At 43.3% G+C, this 15,741-nt stretch overlaps 2 protein-coding genes across 4 annotated transcripts in view; one reads left to right on the forward strand and one right to left on the reverse strand.

Moving 5' to 3' along the window:
* Window positions 1-1,205: 1,205 nt before the first annotated feature.
* On the reverse strand, window positions 1,206-14,738 carry LOC103789601 (uncharacterized). 2 transcript variants are annotated; one of them, XM_078358590.1, is made up of 5 exons: window positions 13,300-14,738; window positions 11,497-11,671; window positions 5,254-5,369; window positions 4,725-4,817; window positions 1,206-3,417 (listed from the first exon to the last, which is right to left on the reverse strand). In XM_078358590.1, the coding sequence occupies exon 1, from the start codon at window positions 14,613-14,615 to the stop codon at window positions 13,959-13,961; it is 657 nt and encodes a 218-aa protein (XP_078214716.1). In that variant the 5' UTR covers window positions 14,616-14,738; the 3' UTR covers window positions 1,206-3,417; window positions 4,725-4,817; window positions 5,254-5,369; window positions 11,497-11,671; window positions 13,300-13,958. The 2 variants fall into 2 exon arrangements, with proteins under 2 accessions (XP_078214716.1, XP_078214717.1); XM_078358591.1 differs by lacking the exon at window positions 11,497-11,671.
* The window catches only part of CXADR (CXADR cell adhesion molecule), a 70,534-nt gene continuing 69,031 nt past the window's right edge, over window positions 14,239-15,741 (forward strand). For both annotated transcript variants that reach the window (XM_008986507.5, XM_002761321.6), the window contains exon 1: window positions 14,239-14,366. In XM_008986507.5, the coding sequence (XP_008984755.1) occupies window positions 14,324-14,366 (43 nt within the window). In that variant the 5' untranslated portion in view covers window positions 14,239-14,323. The remainder of the gene's footprint in view (window positions 14,367-15,741) is intronic.

Here is a 15,741-nt window from a genome sequence, read left to right on the forward strand (position 1 = left end):
CCACCGTGCCCAGCTAATTTTTTGTGTTTTTAGTAAGACGGGGTTTCACCATTTTGACCAGGATGGTCTCGATCTCTTGACCTCGTGATCCACCCGCCTCGGCCTCCCAAAGTGCTGGGATTATAGGCGTGAGCCACCACACCCGGCCGATCCCTTCTTTAATGGTAAATCAGACCCTACTCTGTATTCAAACTCACTATACTCTACACCAAACTAGAGGTAGCTTATAAAGAAAACACAGTACTCTTCTGAACATTTTAGGCTTTTGTGCCCAGCATAGTTTCTTTAAAAATTTCAGCAGCTCTTTGAAGCCTTGGGGGGAAAATAAAATGAGTGAAAAAGGAGCTGACCTGGGATATCATGGAGGCTAAATGTTTCACTGATTCCGTTTCGTTTACAAGATTACACTCTGGTTTGGTTTGTTTTTTGCTTTGGTTTGAGATCTGTCCTTTCCGGTTTTAGTAGCTGGACTTAAGAGACTATTTGGGTTTTAGTAGCTGGACTCTGGAAACAGCAGGCATGTTGTTTGGCAGATGGATTTCTGCAGTTCTACAGACCAAACCTAATTATCCATTTTGAGTTGTCATATGAGTTTCTGTTTGAGTTGCCAATGTTTGTCCATAGGATTTTTCTCCTGTCCATTAAGCAATTTTCCCGCATGATAGAGCATCTACACAAAAAGAATTTCAGGAAACCAGCAGCCATGTGTTGAGACCCATAAGGGAGATGCTGAGATTATTCACACAAAGTCCCTTTCTCTCCTTAGGCAAGCAAGTAGGAAATATATAATACTAGAATAAAGAACTCAAAAAAGATGTGACCTAACACATCTACGAGACAGTCTGGAAAATTCCTATCATGTTAACAGTACGACATATGTACTGAATGCATTTCTACTTGGTCAAGCCAGAGAATATTTAATCTCCATCTGAATAACATAAAAATGAAAATGCTATAAATTGCAACTACCTAAATATTTTTTGAATCAATACATACCAAATATGTTTAAGTATTCTTTTCTCATTTTTCTTGTTTCTACAAAGGGTCAACTGCCACTCACACCCAGCATCTCCTGCCATATCTGAAGTTTGGGCAACTCACTGACCCAAAAGAAATTAGTCTCCCTTGAGCGATACCCCCTATATTCCTTCCATTTCTTCATTCCTTAGCAATAGCACTGCCAGGGAAATGGAAACAAACAAAAAAAAGGACAAAATCAACCACAGTTTATTTTTATATGCAATAAAGTTTTCATAAAAGCAAAACCATAACGCTTAATGGTGATAAGAAAGCTTTTTAAAGAGACTTCATAAATCTTTCCAGTGCTTTAAAAAACTTATATAACAGTTGTACCTATTTTGGGGGTGCATGTGATATTTTGATACATGTATACTATGTGAATTGATCCAAATAGGGTAATGGGGTATCCATCACTTCAAATATATATCTTTTCTTTGTGTTGGGAACATAACAATCCTTCTCTTCTCTTCTAGCTATTTTGAAATAGACAATAAATTATTGTTAACTATAATTTCCCTATTGTACTATTGGATACTACAACTTATTCTATCTTACTGTACCTGTCAAGTGTTTTTGAATAAGAAACATTCAACTGGCTTTTTAAAATTTTTTTGAGATGGAGTTTCCCTCTGTCAGCCAGGCTGGAGTGCAGCAGTGTGATCCTGGCTCACTGCAACCTCCGTCTCCTAGGTTCAAGCAATTCTTCTGCCTCAACCTTCCCAGTAGCTGGGACTACAGGTGCATGCCACCATGCCCGACTAATTTTGTATTTTTAGTAGAGACGGGGTTTCACCATATTGGCCAGGCTGGTCTCGAACTCCTGACCTAATGATCTGCTCGCCTAATGATCCCAACTCCCAAAGTGCTGGGATTACAGGTGTGAGCCACCATGCCTGGCCTGTTTAACTGACTTTTTTTTTTTTTTTTTTAAGAGATGGGGTCTTGCTGTGTTGCCCAGGATAAACTTGAACTGAACTCCTAGGCTCAAGCAATCCTTCTGTCTCAGACTCCCTAGTAGCTAGGACTAAAGGCACAGACCTTTGAGCTTGGCTTAACTGACTTTTAAAGCTATAAAAGTAGGAATAGGTAAGATCACCTGGACAGCATGTCTATTTACATAATAGTAGAGTTCCTCCTTTATCAGTTATGCACAAGTTGCCTTGTCCTTTAGCGTTTGAATTGTGAGCTGAGATAATATGCTCTTGCTACCAGCAATCCTAAATTAAATCAACATACCTACAAATGGCTGTCCTAACAGGGAGTCATCTAGTATCCAAAGAACCACCTTTCCCTGCCGACTCATTGCTCCCAGATACCCACTCCACTTCCCCTTCCTTCTCTTCTTCATTACTGATTAGTAAAATGTGTGGTTGATATCGTCCCAAGCTCATTAATAAGGTCACCAAAGCTGCCTGCAATCTGTGGTTCCCAGGCATTCTATTCTTGCTGAATTATCACTCCTGCTACTCACTCTTTCAACCCTAATCAGGGTCCTTCCCTCCGACTTTCCACTCCATTACTATCAGCCACTACCTAAGCTAGACACTTATCCTTTCCTGAAACATCTGCCAATTCTCCCTCTCACTTTGTGAAATAAAAATGTAGCCCTGTCTCCCTAAAACTACAAACAATATTAGTTCAACACCAAAGAAGCCACACTTATCCCTTAAGCCATCTTAAGGGCCCTTTTGTTAAGAAAGAGAATAAGGTCTGACTCCTAATTCTGTGTCTGAGCAAGAAAAGATGCTTTACTGGAGTACTGACTTGGCCTGGTGAATCCAAGTCCCTCCAGAAACATTCTTATAAATATTTCACCATGCTCTATCAGAACACTGTAGGCTAAATGAGAGTTTGGAGGCTGCCTTGGGAAATTAACTACATTCATTTACAGCATAGTTGCTATGAGAAGATGCATTTAGTTTTACATCCAATATAAAAAACAAACAAATTCCTCAAAGGAGTATAATCTAGGTTCCGAAATCTAGATCTCCAGCCAGGTAGGCTCTCTTTCTGGCATCTTCACTTGAATGTCCCTCAGGCACTGAAAACCTAACATTTGTACGCCACTAAACCTGCTTGTCCACTATTCCCTGTTTAATTAGTAGCACCTTCTTACATTGATTGCCAAACCTAGAAACCTGAAACAGCTTTGTTTCTTGTTCCTCACTGCCCATATCCAGCTGGGCTCAAAGTTTGCTAATCATCCCTCCAAAATATCTCCTAAGCCTCTCAGATTGCTGTAACAACTTGATTTCGGACCCCATCAGTTTTTACTGTGACTATGAAAACAATTTCTTCAATGATTTCCCTTTGTTTTTTTCTGCCCTCTTCAGATCCATTCTTGGCACTGCCTCAAGAGTTTTCTTTCCAAAACACAGATAGGATTATGATAGACCCCTGTTTAAAACAAAAGAAAAAAAAAAGCCAACTTTAGATTATTCTCCCTGCTAAATCAAAAAGCCTGACTTCAGAAGAAGAGGGATTCTTGCCCGTTCTGTCACATTTGAACACCTAGGCAGTGACACAAGGATTTTTCTGGGAGCACTTCTCCAGGAGTCTCAGATGTGAGCCCCTCAATGAGGCCAGGGAATAGACAGCTCTAATGTATTCAGTCTTCTCTCTCTTCAGGTGCCCTAGAAAAATCTTCAAGTGAGTCCCCCGTCACCTGGAGCCAAAAAGATGCATGGAGAGGAGTCTGCCTCTTGGATCCAAGTGGGGACTCCTGCTGCAGAAATAATCCCTTGGTTTTTCTGTCTAATCTCAGATTTCCAATAACCAAAGTTAAATTTTGCATTAACTGTGGTAAATCCCTTTAATCACAGTTTTTCTGAGCTCTCCCCCTTTCACTACCTTCCTAATTTGCCTCTTATCTTACTCAAGTTTAATGGCTATATTTTAAGTTGTTAAGGCATTCTATAAATGTTCTGTTCTAACAGATTTAAGAATAATAATTTAGAATGCCAATCATTTTCTCCCTAATTATAATTCTGAGTTGAAGTTGCAGGATTTGGTGCACATTTTGAAAGAACATTTTTGGCTGGGCATAGTGGCTCATGCTTGTAATCCCAACACTGTGGGAGGCCAAGGTAGGAGGAGGATAACTTGAGGCCAGCAGTTCAAGACCAACCTGGGCGACAAAGCAAGTCCCTGTCTCTCTCTCTCTTTCTCATTTTGTTTTTTTAAAGAAAGCATACTTTTTCTAAAATCTAGATGCATTTAGCCAACAAATATGTTTGAGCCTATATTTAGCACCAAACACTAAATGAGATGCTGGAGCTATAACAGTAAGGAAAAACCAACGTGCTCCCTGCCCTCGCAGAGCCTACGGTTCAGTGAGTGGGACAGGCATGAATCAAACAAATAACACATTCAAGTTTGAGACTGCAACTGTACAAAGTGCTCTGAAGGGGAGGTGACCAATGCTTTGAGAAATTTAATGCAAATTATTATTTTTATTTTTTGAAACGAAAGGTCTCACATATTTATTACTGAACCCAGCCAACCAGCACGTTCATAATAGATTCAGAGAGAAAAAATATATTCCCAATAGAACATGTCCAACTATGCAGATAGTAGTGACATTTTCAGCTTGACATAGTAACATGGCTGTGACCTTGAGACAACATAAATATGTGTGCCATCTCATGTGCAATTCCTTGTAGACCAACTTAGTTCTTCTCCAATGTCACCTTTTGGAGTTGTACCTGATTTTATTTCCAGTTTGAATCCATATCCACTGGGGAACAGGACAATTTTGCTTTTGTTTCTTTGCCAGGAATCACTTAATCTGGAAAGTCCTGTGAGAAGACATGGCGAGAAGTGGAGTGAGACACACACCACGATGGTGAAGAAAGGAAGAGAGAGCTATAATGCAAATAAAATCAAATGTAGTCAGAGGTGTCCCTTAGAAAAGGAGACTGGATCTGAAATAGTAAGGATGACTAGGAAACATCCACTTGGGAAGGTCAAGCATTCCAGGCAAAGGGAACAGTCAGAGTAGGGAGGGGAGGTTGAGATGAACTTAGAGAGGTAGGTAAGTGGGAACCCTTCAGAGTTAAGTATTATCTCTATCACAAATGCAGCTGAATTCCTTGAATCAATACCTTCGTGAGGAGGAAATAGGTGCTACTGGTTTCATTCTAATCAAAAGAAGGGGGAATTATTCTGAATTCCATCTCCGACTCCCAAAATATCTGTTAATGCTTTAATGTTCCATGACTCTAGTTTCCTTACCTGTAACAAGTTTACCTCAATGCTTGTCACCTCCAGTTTTATAAAGGTATTTTAAGGAACAATGAGTCATAATTGCTGAGTTCTTTGAACCCCTTGGATGAAAGATGTTCCACTGCCTATAAATGTAAAGCATTGTTATTATCTATCAGACAAAAGCTGTCTCCAGCCAAAAAGAAACCAGCAAAACAGAAAGTATATGAGACACCATGCACTTCTGTAATATTTAAATTTATAATCTGGGTATAAATTAAATGGGTTTAACATTGGGTTAAGCCCAGAATCTTTGATCTATAATGCCCACAGCACTATGCATTAATCTCAAGACTCCCTGTTGCTGTGTATGTCACAAACACCAACCATTATAATTACTGCTTTGATTTTTTTTCCTAAAGTGCACCACCAAAGTTAGTGTAAACTCTCAGAAAAAGAATACAAATTAGTCGTTATTCTGCTAGTCTTTTTATTCAAACACACAACCAAAAGCATCTGTATGCCAAAATACAAACATGATCACAAAGATGAAGAAAATCTTAAATAAAACAAAAAATATGGGAGCCACAGTGGCCCTTGAGGAGGTGAGGCTATGTGTTCGAGGCCAGCCTGAGCAACATAAGAACCTCTCATTCCTTAAAAAAAAAAAAACAAGCGGCTGGGCACGGTGGCTCATGCCTGTAATCCCAGCACTTTGGGAGGCTAAGGCAGGCGGATCACAAGGTCAAGAGATCAAGACCATCCTGGCCAACATGGTGAAACCCTGTCTCTACTAAAAAAAAAATACAAAAATTAACTGGGCATGGTGGCATGCGCCTGTAGTCCCAGTTACTAGGGAGGCTGAGGCAGGAGAATTGCTTGAACCCAGGAGGTGGAGACCGAGATTGTGCCATTGTACTCCAGCCTGGTGCCTGGTGACAGACCAAGACGCTGTCTCAAAAAAAAAAAAAAAACCCAACAAGCAATAGACTTTTATTGCTGGGTAAACATCTTGTCTTTTTCTTATTTTTAGTACAGGGCAGACTTGGTACTTGGTGAACTGTTTTGGCCTAAGAAGGAAAGTAGAGAAAAAGGACTAGAGATGAGGACACTATAAGAATGGGAACTTTGGCAAAAGAGGGGAATGGAAACTGGGATGGGACAAAAATTTATATAGCTTCATTCTTTTTCTTTTAAGACAAAGTCTTGCTCTGTCGCCCAGGCTGTAGTGCAGTGGTGCGACCCTGGCTGACTGCAACTTCTGCCTCCCAGGTTCAAACAATTCTCCTGCCTCAGCCTCCTGAGTAACTGGGATTAGACATATGCCCCACCACGCCTGGCTAAATTTGGAATTTTTAGTAGAGACGAGGTTTCACCATGTTGGCCAGGCTGGTCTCAAACTCCTGACCTCAGGTGATCCACCTACCTCAGCCTCCCCAAGTGCTGGAATTACAGGCGTGAGCCACTGCGCCCAGTACTTCACTCCTTTTCTTTCCTTTCACCAATACAGCTTACAGTACAGATGGAGGGAGGGTGAGACATGCAAAACCCAGGGCTCATGAATATGTTTTAATTTCTTTTAAAATCAGAACAAATAATAATATGATCCAACTTGAATTAAATTTGCCTTTATACCAACACTGTTATAAAAACAATTATTATTTTTAACAGTAGGAGGCGTTCAGAAAGATGAAAGTACGTAAGGCCCCTGAGAGTCAGAATGTGGCCCTGGAAATGCCCTAGCTTAGATATTTGAGGAAAACTTACTGAGGACATCCTTGACAATTTATTTATTCTACCTGGACACTAGAGAATTCCACAAAAGCAACTGAATACAGTATTTGAGAAGTAATTCAATACACTAAATGGAGCAAGCTAAGTTTAAAAAAAAAAAAAAAAAAGCCTGGGCCGATCGCAGTGGCTCATGCCTGTAATCCTAGCACTTTGGGAAGCTGAAGCAGGCAGATTGCCTAAGCTCAGAAGTTTGAGACCAGCCTGGTGAAACCCCATGTCTACTAAATACAAAAAATCAGCTGGATGTAGTGGCAGGTGCCTGTAAGCCCAGCTACTCAGGAGGTGGAGGTATAAGAATTGCCTGAACCCAGGAGGTAGAGGTTACAGGGAGGAAAAAGAAAAGAAAACAAACCACAATGAGAGGCACACGATTTCAGATCCTGTGATTACTGCGTACATAATATATAAGTATATTTAACATGATTAAAGAAATAAAAGAGATAACTGGAAGTATGAGTTGGAATAAGAAACCAAGCAGATACATATTTTTTAAAGCCTAAATATTATGAATAAAAACATAAATAAAAACTCTTCAGGAGAACTGAAAATAGATTCAACACAACTGAAGAGCAAAGTTATTAATAGGTAGATAAAACTGAAAAATATCACCCAGAATTCAGCTCAGAATATCAAATACATTGAAACCATATCATGAGGCTGTGCTCAAAGTATTAGTTAGCTGTTCATCCACATTCCAATACTGCATGCAAGTTCAAGAGAAACTAGGAAACAGCCACCAGAAGAAGAGACGAGGTGACTCATGGTCACAAGCCCCCCTCCCCACACAGGACTAGGGGGCAAACTCTGGGCAACTCAGAGGAGAAATTAGGTGACTCATGGCCACAAGTCCTCTCCCCACACAGGACTAGGGGACAACACTCAGCAACTCAGAATTACTTGGGGATATAAGCCCAGGCAGCCCTGGCCAGCAATGGCAGCCCACTCGGGTCCCCTTCTAGGATTTGATGGTATTAGGATATTTGAGAGTGAAATGAAGGTGGGGCTAAAAACAGAGGGATTGGTTTAAAGTTAGTTTAAAAAGAAGTTAAGCCTAGGCAGGAGGATTGCTTGAGCCCAGGAGTTTGAGACTAGACTAGGCAACATGGCAACACTTAATCTCTATGAAAAATTTCAAAATGGCCAGGCGCAGTGGCTCATGCCTGTAATTCCAGCACTTTAGGAAGCTGAGGCAGACGGATCACGTGGTCAAGAGATCAAGACCATCCTAGTCAACATGGTGAAACCCTGTCTACTAAAAATACAAAAATTAGCTGAGCCTGGTGGCGCGCACCTATAGTCCCAGCTACCTGGGAGGCTGAGGCAGGAGAATTGCTTGAACCTGGGAGGCAGAGGTTGTGGTGGCTGAGATTGCCCCATTGTGCTCCAGCCTGGGCAAGCAACAAGAGCAACAATCCACCTCAAAAAACAAAAACAAAAACAAAAAAACTAGCCATGTGTGGTAGGTGCCTGTAGTCCCAGCTACCTGGAAGGCTGAGGTGGGAGGATCCCTTGAGCCCAGAAGGTTGAAACTGCAGTGAGCTCTGTTTGCTCCACTGCACTCCAGCTTGTGCAACAGAGCAAGATCTTGTCTTAAAAAAAAAAAAGGAAAAAAAGTTCAACACTGAGATCCCATCTTTGCCCCGTGTACTCTGGCATAAGACTGTACGCTTATTCTATGGAGTAAAAAGAGGGTCTTTGGAAGAAGGAACATAAAAGAGGTCTAGGGTGTGAATGCTATATTGCATGCAGAGGGATTAAATGAAAATTCATTTGCTAAAATTGATGCCCCCAGTTCTCTTCCAGCCATCCTCCCAGAAAGCTGACCACCCTGTGTTTACATTGAGTGTTGACGATTAGCGGTCCTTTCTAAAAGTAATTTTATTGGCATTCCCAATTTGACTCAATCTGAGAGCACGATAAAAAAGCATCAACTATAAGTACAGACTTTTTTTTCTCTATTTTCTACACTTTTTTTTTCTGCTCTATTTTAACCTTTGAGCAGAAAACCAGGAATTACCAGACACTGGAGGAAAGAGACCAAATCAGCATGAAGAGACCAAAACAAAGAGAAGCAACTGAAAGAAACAGATTCTTCTTGGACAAGAACATTTTATTGTATATTTTTAGAGACAGAGCCTCTCTGTGGCCCAGTGTGGAGACAGTGGTGGCTGCAATGCAACTTCAAACACCTGGGCTCAAGCAATCTTCCTGCCTCTGATTCCCAAAGCTCTGGGATTACAAGTGTGACCCACCACGCCTAGCCTTTGGATAATATTTTAAAAGCCCATCAATAAAATTGTCAGTTTGTCTGTATTATAAAAATGTATTGCTTTTATGTATTTATTTTTGGAATCTGCATTAGGAATCTAAAAAAAAATCTGGCCCGACACAGCGACTAATCCCTATAATCCCAGCTACTTGGGAGGCTGAGGCAGGAGGATCCCTTGAGGCCAGTAATGAAGACCAGCTTGGGAAACATAGCAAGACCTCTGTCTCATAAAATAAATAAAAAAAAATTGAGGTGACTGCGTAAGGGTTGATTTACTTATTTTGAGACAGGGTCTCACTTTGTCACCCAGGCTGGAGTACAGTGGCATGATCTCAGCTCACTGCAGCCTCAACCTCCTGGACTCAAGGAATCCTCCCGCCTCAGCCTCCCAAGTAGCTGGGACTACAGGCTTGTGCCACTATGTCCGGCTAATTTTTGTACTGATGGGGTTTCTCCATGTTGCCAAGGCTGGTCTCGAACTCTTGAGCTCAAGTGATCCACCCACCTTGGCCTCCCAAAGTGCTGGGATTACAGGGGAGAACCATCACACCCAGCCTGATTTATAATATACATGGCATAAAACTAAAAGGTATATATTTATACATTCATTGCTTAGGGATAAATAGATAACTTTTGGATGGTATTGACGCATAAAGCTAATGTTCCTGGTAATGTAAATAGAACACACTAGAAGGAAACCTTCATTTCTTAAGAATAGTATTATCATTTTTCAGAAAACATAAAAAATTAGCAGTGTCACATGTAATAGAAAGTTTCTTCATTCACATGTCTTCATATTTCAAGCTGAGAAGAGGTGAAAATCCTTTAATTCTTAAGTATAAATTAACCTTTGAATGAATGAACTTGTAGGATTTAAATAATCTGTGGGTGTGTTGGTAAATCCATTAGTGCTGAGTCGTTTTTGCAAGGATGGTTGCTTTATTAACCACAGTTAATTGTGTATCTGTAATTATTGCCTTCTTGATGGACCAGGGATCATCACCTTTAAGCTGGTTTAGAGGCTACATAATGTGGAGTGCTTGGTGCTTTTTACTAAGTCAGGGCATTCACTCAATGGCTGTGCACTATTTCTTAGCTTGGTTTGAAGACACAAAAGAGTAATTTATATGTTCCAGAATAAATGAGATTATCTTATTATAGCTTCCAGAAAACATAATTTCCAAGCTGACAACAACCACAAACGCATTTTAAGGTGTGTTTAATATATTTCACATAACTGCATAAGTTTACCTACTGTTTATGAAATAATTTAGTCACAAACCAAAGTCTAAAAATGACTTCATGTAACTTTTTAAAGAACAATGGTTCCCCAAATCCCATAGACTGTTTCTTTCAAGATTATTTAAATCTTAGAATGGTAGGTACATTTTTAAAAATCTGTGTTCAGTAATCTAAAAAAACAGAAAAAATTAAGCTTGTAAAACGTACATTTTAAAAAGTACATTCTGGGGCAGGCGCCGTAGCTCACGCCTGTAATTCCAGCACTTCGGGGGGCTGCGGCAGGAGGATCATGAGGTCAGGAGATTGAGACCATCCTGGCCAAAATGGTGAGACACCTCCTCTACTAAAAACACAAAAAATTAGCTGGGCATGGTGGCACGTGCCTGTAATCCCAGCTACTCAGGAGGCTGAGGCAGGAGAATTGCCTGAACCCAGGAGGCGGAGGTTGCGGTGAGCCGAGATCGCGCCATTGCACTCCAGCCTGGGTAACAAGAGCGAAACTCCGTCTCAAAAAAAAAAAAAAAAAAAAAAATTAGCCGGGCGTGGTGGCACATGCCTGTAATTCCAGCTACTCAGGAGAAGGAGGCAGGGGAATCGCCTGAACCTGGGAGGTGGAGGTTGCAGTGAGCAGAGATTGCTCCACTGCACCCCAGCCTGGGCAACAGAGAGAGATTTTGTCTCAAAAAACAAACAAAAAGATATATTCTGAAAAGATCTATTTAAGGTGTAATGATTTGTTACTGCACTGATATTTAAATTGATTAACATATTGCCATAGAAAATAAGCATTTGACTCAGCTTGAGAAACACTTGAGAACCTACTATGTGCTTTCAAGAGTGAGCAAGACAAAAAAAAAAAATGTGCTTTTTCATCCTTATAGAAGTATTTAGAACAAGGAAAGTAATTAATAGGTCTGCAAATGCCTAACACAGAAGGAGGCAAAAGCTACGAATATAAGAAAAAGTACCAGGAAAATCCTTTTGGGTTAATTCCTCCTCCTCTCCCTCTTCTTACTTTCCGCGACAGGGTCTGGCTCTATCGCCCATGCTGGAGTGCGGGGGCATGATCATGGCTCTGCTCAACCTCAGACTCCTGGGCTCACTTTATTAGCTCCTCTTACTGAGATCCTGCTTACGGGGTTCCTGCACATAGTAAGTGGAAGTTAACAAAATTAATATTGGATATTTGTCCTCCCATCTCGGCCTCCGGAGTAGCTGGGACTACAGGCACGCGCCACCACATCCCGCTCATTTTTTTAGTAGAGATGCGGTCTTGCCATGTTGCCGAGGCTTGCCGAACTCCTGAGCTCTGGCAATCGTCCACCGCAGCCTCCCAACATGCTGGGCCACCATGTACGTCTTTTTTTTTTTTTAATTTTAACACACTGTTGCTGGCTTGAACCTTTTGAGTAATTTCTAAGATTTACTCTAGTGTTTGAAATAATTCCTGAAGTGTGGGTTTTATTTCTATTGCAGGAAGTGCTAAGGGTAGTTAACTTTATAACAAATGCGTGCTACTTTAAAGCAGCAGTGAATACTAAGAAAAGTTCTTATAGAACAGTGTTAAACAGATGTATAACTTCAATACTTGCTCTTTTCTCCTTGATTTCATTAAGTATAATGTGGTGAGTAAAAATTTAAAATATTATTTACACGCAATTATATCCAACAGAATTCCTGTTTGCTCAAATAGGGAGTCCCTAGCCGTTACTCATGTTGTCCTCCGTCTGTATTGAACTCTTAATAGGTTGCAAAAGCTTTGGCAGAACTTTAGAATCAGATCATTTTGCAAAGCCACTTCCTCTCACTACCACTGGTCATCTGTCATTTAAGCTGCCATAAAGCAGGATTCCATTCAAATCAAGTTAAATTAGAATCACAGAAGTAAGGCTCAGGCACCAGTGTTTTTAAAACGTTCTCCAAGTAATTATAATGTGCAGCCAGAATTCCAACTCACCAGGCTAAATTGCAGTTGCGCAATTTTGGTCTTCCTGATAACTGATTTCTTTGCCCTTTCTTTTTTCTGGTTCAATGCATAAAAGTTTTCCTTTCTTTTTTCTGGTCTTCCTGATAACTGATTTCTTTGCCCTTTCTTTTTTCTGGTTCAATGCATAAAAGTTTTCCTTTCTTTTTTCTGGTTCAATGCAAAAAATATTAGTTTTATTAGCTTCCACTTACTAAATTCTGCTTACAGGTTCTTGCTTAGTCTAGCTAGTAAGCAGGAATTTACTATATAAATTGACAGACTACGTAAGCTAATAGACTACATAAGCAGGAACCCTGTAAGCAAGAACTCAGTAAATGGAAGCTAATTAAAATTATATGCCAGGCAGGGTGCCTGCATTTTTTTTGTGCATTATCTCATTTAACTTTCATAGCAACCTTGAGGTATAAGCCGTTTCTTTTGGGGGGAGGGCGGAGGAACGGAGTCTTGCTCTGTCGCTCAGGCTGGAGTGCAGTGGCGCGATCTCGGCTCACTGCAACCTTCGCCTCCCGGGTTCAAGCGATTCTCCTGCCTCAGCATCCAAAGTAGCTGAGACTAGAGGCGCGTGCCACAACGCCTGGCTAATTTTTTTTTGTATTTTCAGTAGAGAAACATGGGGTTTCACCATGTTAGCCAGGATGGTCTGGGTCTCCTGACCTCGTGATCCGCCCGCTTCGGCCTCCCAAAGTGCTGGGATTACAGGCGGGAGCCACCGCGCCTGTCCGGTAGGTGCCATTTCTATGAAACCTGACCAGTTAATGCCCCACTCCGCAGCCCAAGCTCTTACCCACTGCTTCTCTTCTTCAATTCACTCCTGATACGGAACTGTCGTGACACTCCAAAGTCTCCATGTAGTTATAAATAAACGTTATCTGGAAGAGCAGCCTAGAACAAGCCGCAAACTAACCCAAATGTAGTGGGCACCAGAGGCAGAAATGATACTGCAGGGTCGGCCTCCCAAAGAGCTGGATTACAGGCGTGAGCCACCGCTCCCGGCCGAGACCCACTTTCAAAGCTCACTCACGCGTCCTTACTAGCCAGACTCAGGGCTAGGATAGCCTTTATGTGCAAAGGGGGGAAAACAGGTATTTCCCAAATCGGTAGCGGCAGCGGGGCTCGATCCTTACTGGAGATGATGAAAACCCTTCTCGGGCCTTTTATCTCAGCGCACGAGACTCATTAAGATAGCGAACCCCAGGGGGCTGCCCAGGTCGCTTCCCGAGAGCCTGAGGTCAGAGACCCTGCCTCTGGGGCAGACTACAAGGGTTGGGGCGGGTGGCGCCGCCAGGGGTGCGCTGGGTGGGTGCAGGTGGGGCGGAGGCTCAAGTCGCCCTAGCGGCGGCCCCTCCGGGTGTCCGGCGCCTCGCCCTAAAGGAGGGCGCCGACGTAATTTCAGTATCTGGGAGACCGGCTGCCCTACCCCCGCGCGCAAAACCCTGATTTAGCTTAAGGGATGGAGGCGGGACCCCGGTGCAGGCTCGCGGCGTGGGAGGCTACCTCCAGCACCCTCAGACGCCGCGCGCTGCAAGGCTGAGAGTTCCGCGCCGGGAGGGTCCGGGGGGCCGAGGAGCGCCGCGCTCGGTTGTCAAGGCAACCTCGAGCGGCTGGAGAAGCGGGCGCTCTCCGCCCGGCCCGGGCCGCTTCCGGAAGTGACGCGAATTCACCTGCAGAGCCGGGGTGGGGAGGAGGGGCGGAGGGTGCAGAGGTGCCGCTGCTGCCGCGAGCCAGTCGGGAGCGCGCGAGACCCGGGGAGCCTGGGACCCGGAGCGAGAGCTGCCACCTGCAGCCGCCGCCCACCGACGGCAGCCACCATGGCGCTCCTGCTGCGCTTCGTGCTCCTGTGCGGAGTCGCGGGTGAGTGGGGGCCTTGGGGGTCCTCAGCCCCCGCCTAGCCTGGGAGCGCTCGCTGCCCGCAGCCACCCAGGAACAATGGGGCGTGGGGGAGGGGGCGGGCGCGATTTGGGGGCGCTGCTGCAGCGGCGGCGGGGCGAGCGGAATTGCGCAGGGACGCTTTTGCGGGGCCGGGAGCCCCAGCCTGGCAGGGTGGAGCCGCGGCGGAGGGGTCGGGCGCGGTGCGTCAGGTGCGCCTCGCAGGTCTCCCATAGCATTCTCTGCCCCGGTGTGGTCCTGCCTTTCTTTGCTCTGGCCCTCTCCCTTGTCAGCCTCCGTGTCGGTTCTATCCAGCGTTACCCGATTTCAAAAGCCTTGGTCGGCGAGTTTTCAAGTGTCGAGTCGCACAGGCGGGGAGGCTGAATTGAAACGCCATTATTTAATAGCCAGGAGCTGCCCGCGCCTCGGATCGGCCAGGCTACCTCTAGGAAAGAGGCGCTGAGCGAACGCCAGCCTGGACATGCTTAGTCTCCTGAAAACAGCGGGCCCGGGCAAGAACTAATCCGACACATAATGTGAAGTAGACCGTGGGAAATCAAAAGTGGGTGCCTGCAAAATGCAGCATTGGTTTCTGCAGTCCCGAGGCAAAGTGCAAAGGAGAATTTCAGTGACCTCGCTTTTAAGTTTGTAGTGAGTCGGTTCATTTTGGAGATAAGACGGACTGAGTTGTACAGGGTAATTGCGACTGCTCCTTTCTCTGGGAGGGGGGAAAATGGCATGTAAAAATGCGTGGACCATTAGGAGGCATTTTTACATGCCATTGACATGCCGTTTTTTGCCATGTCAAAAAACGGATGTTTCCATGTCAGTGTTTTAACCAACTGATCTTGTTTGTCAAACTAAGCACTTGCTGCTTTTTGTAACCAAATAATTCATTTAAAAAAATCCTAGGTAGGATCCTAGGAGGCACACTTAGTGTAGCCTCTGGAAAGATAATTTTTTTTTTTTTTTTTTTTTTGGTTAAGTGATCTGAAGCGGGATCGGGTGGCCCTTTCTGTGGGGATGGCTCTCTGCTTCCTGTTGAAATGTTAATTCCATTGTTGGGTGCCACAGCTGTGAGCATTACTCATGGGATCGGCATTCTATTAACAAGTCTAATCTTATATCTGAGCCTATATAGCACTACCTCCACCTTTTTGATATATATCATTTAGACTTGGCTGGCTGAAATGTCGAAAGTAACGCTTCCGGAGAAGATGAAGGGTCATAGAGCCAGTTTACATGGTGCATTCCCACCTTTTTTTTTTTTTTTTTTTTTTTTTTGTCTAGGCTGAACCTGAAATTCAAGTTGAGAACACAGTGTTTTTGTTTTCTGGGGGGAAAAATGTTTTAGTCCACA

The sequence above is a fragment of the Callithrix jacchus genome, chromosome 21 (assembly GCF_049354715.1).
Source record: "Callithrix jacchus isolate 240 chromosome 21, calJac240_pri, whole genome shotgun sequence".
Lineage (NCBI taxonomy): Eukaryota > Metazoa > Chordata > Mammalia > Primates > Cebidae > Callithrix > Callithrix jacchus.

What these genes read in the sequence shown, in the direction of transcription:
- LOC103789601 (XM_078358591.1), bottom strand. Translation starts at nt 14,615, where the DNA reads ATGGGAGACCTGCGAGGCGCACCTGACGCACCGCGCCCGACCCCTCCG.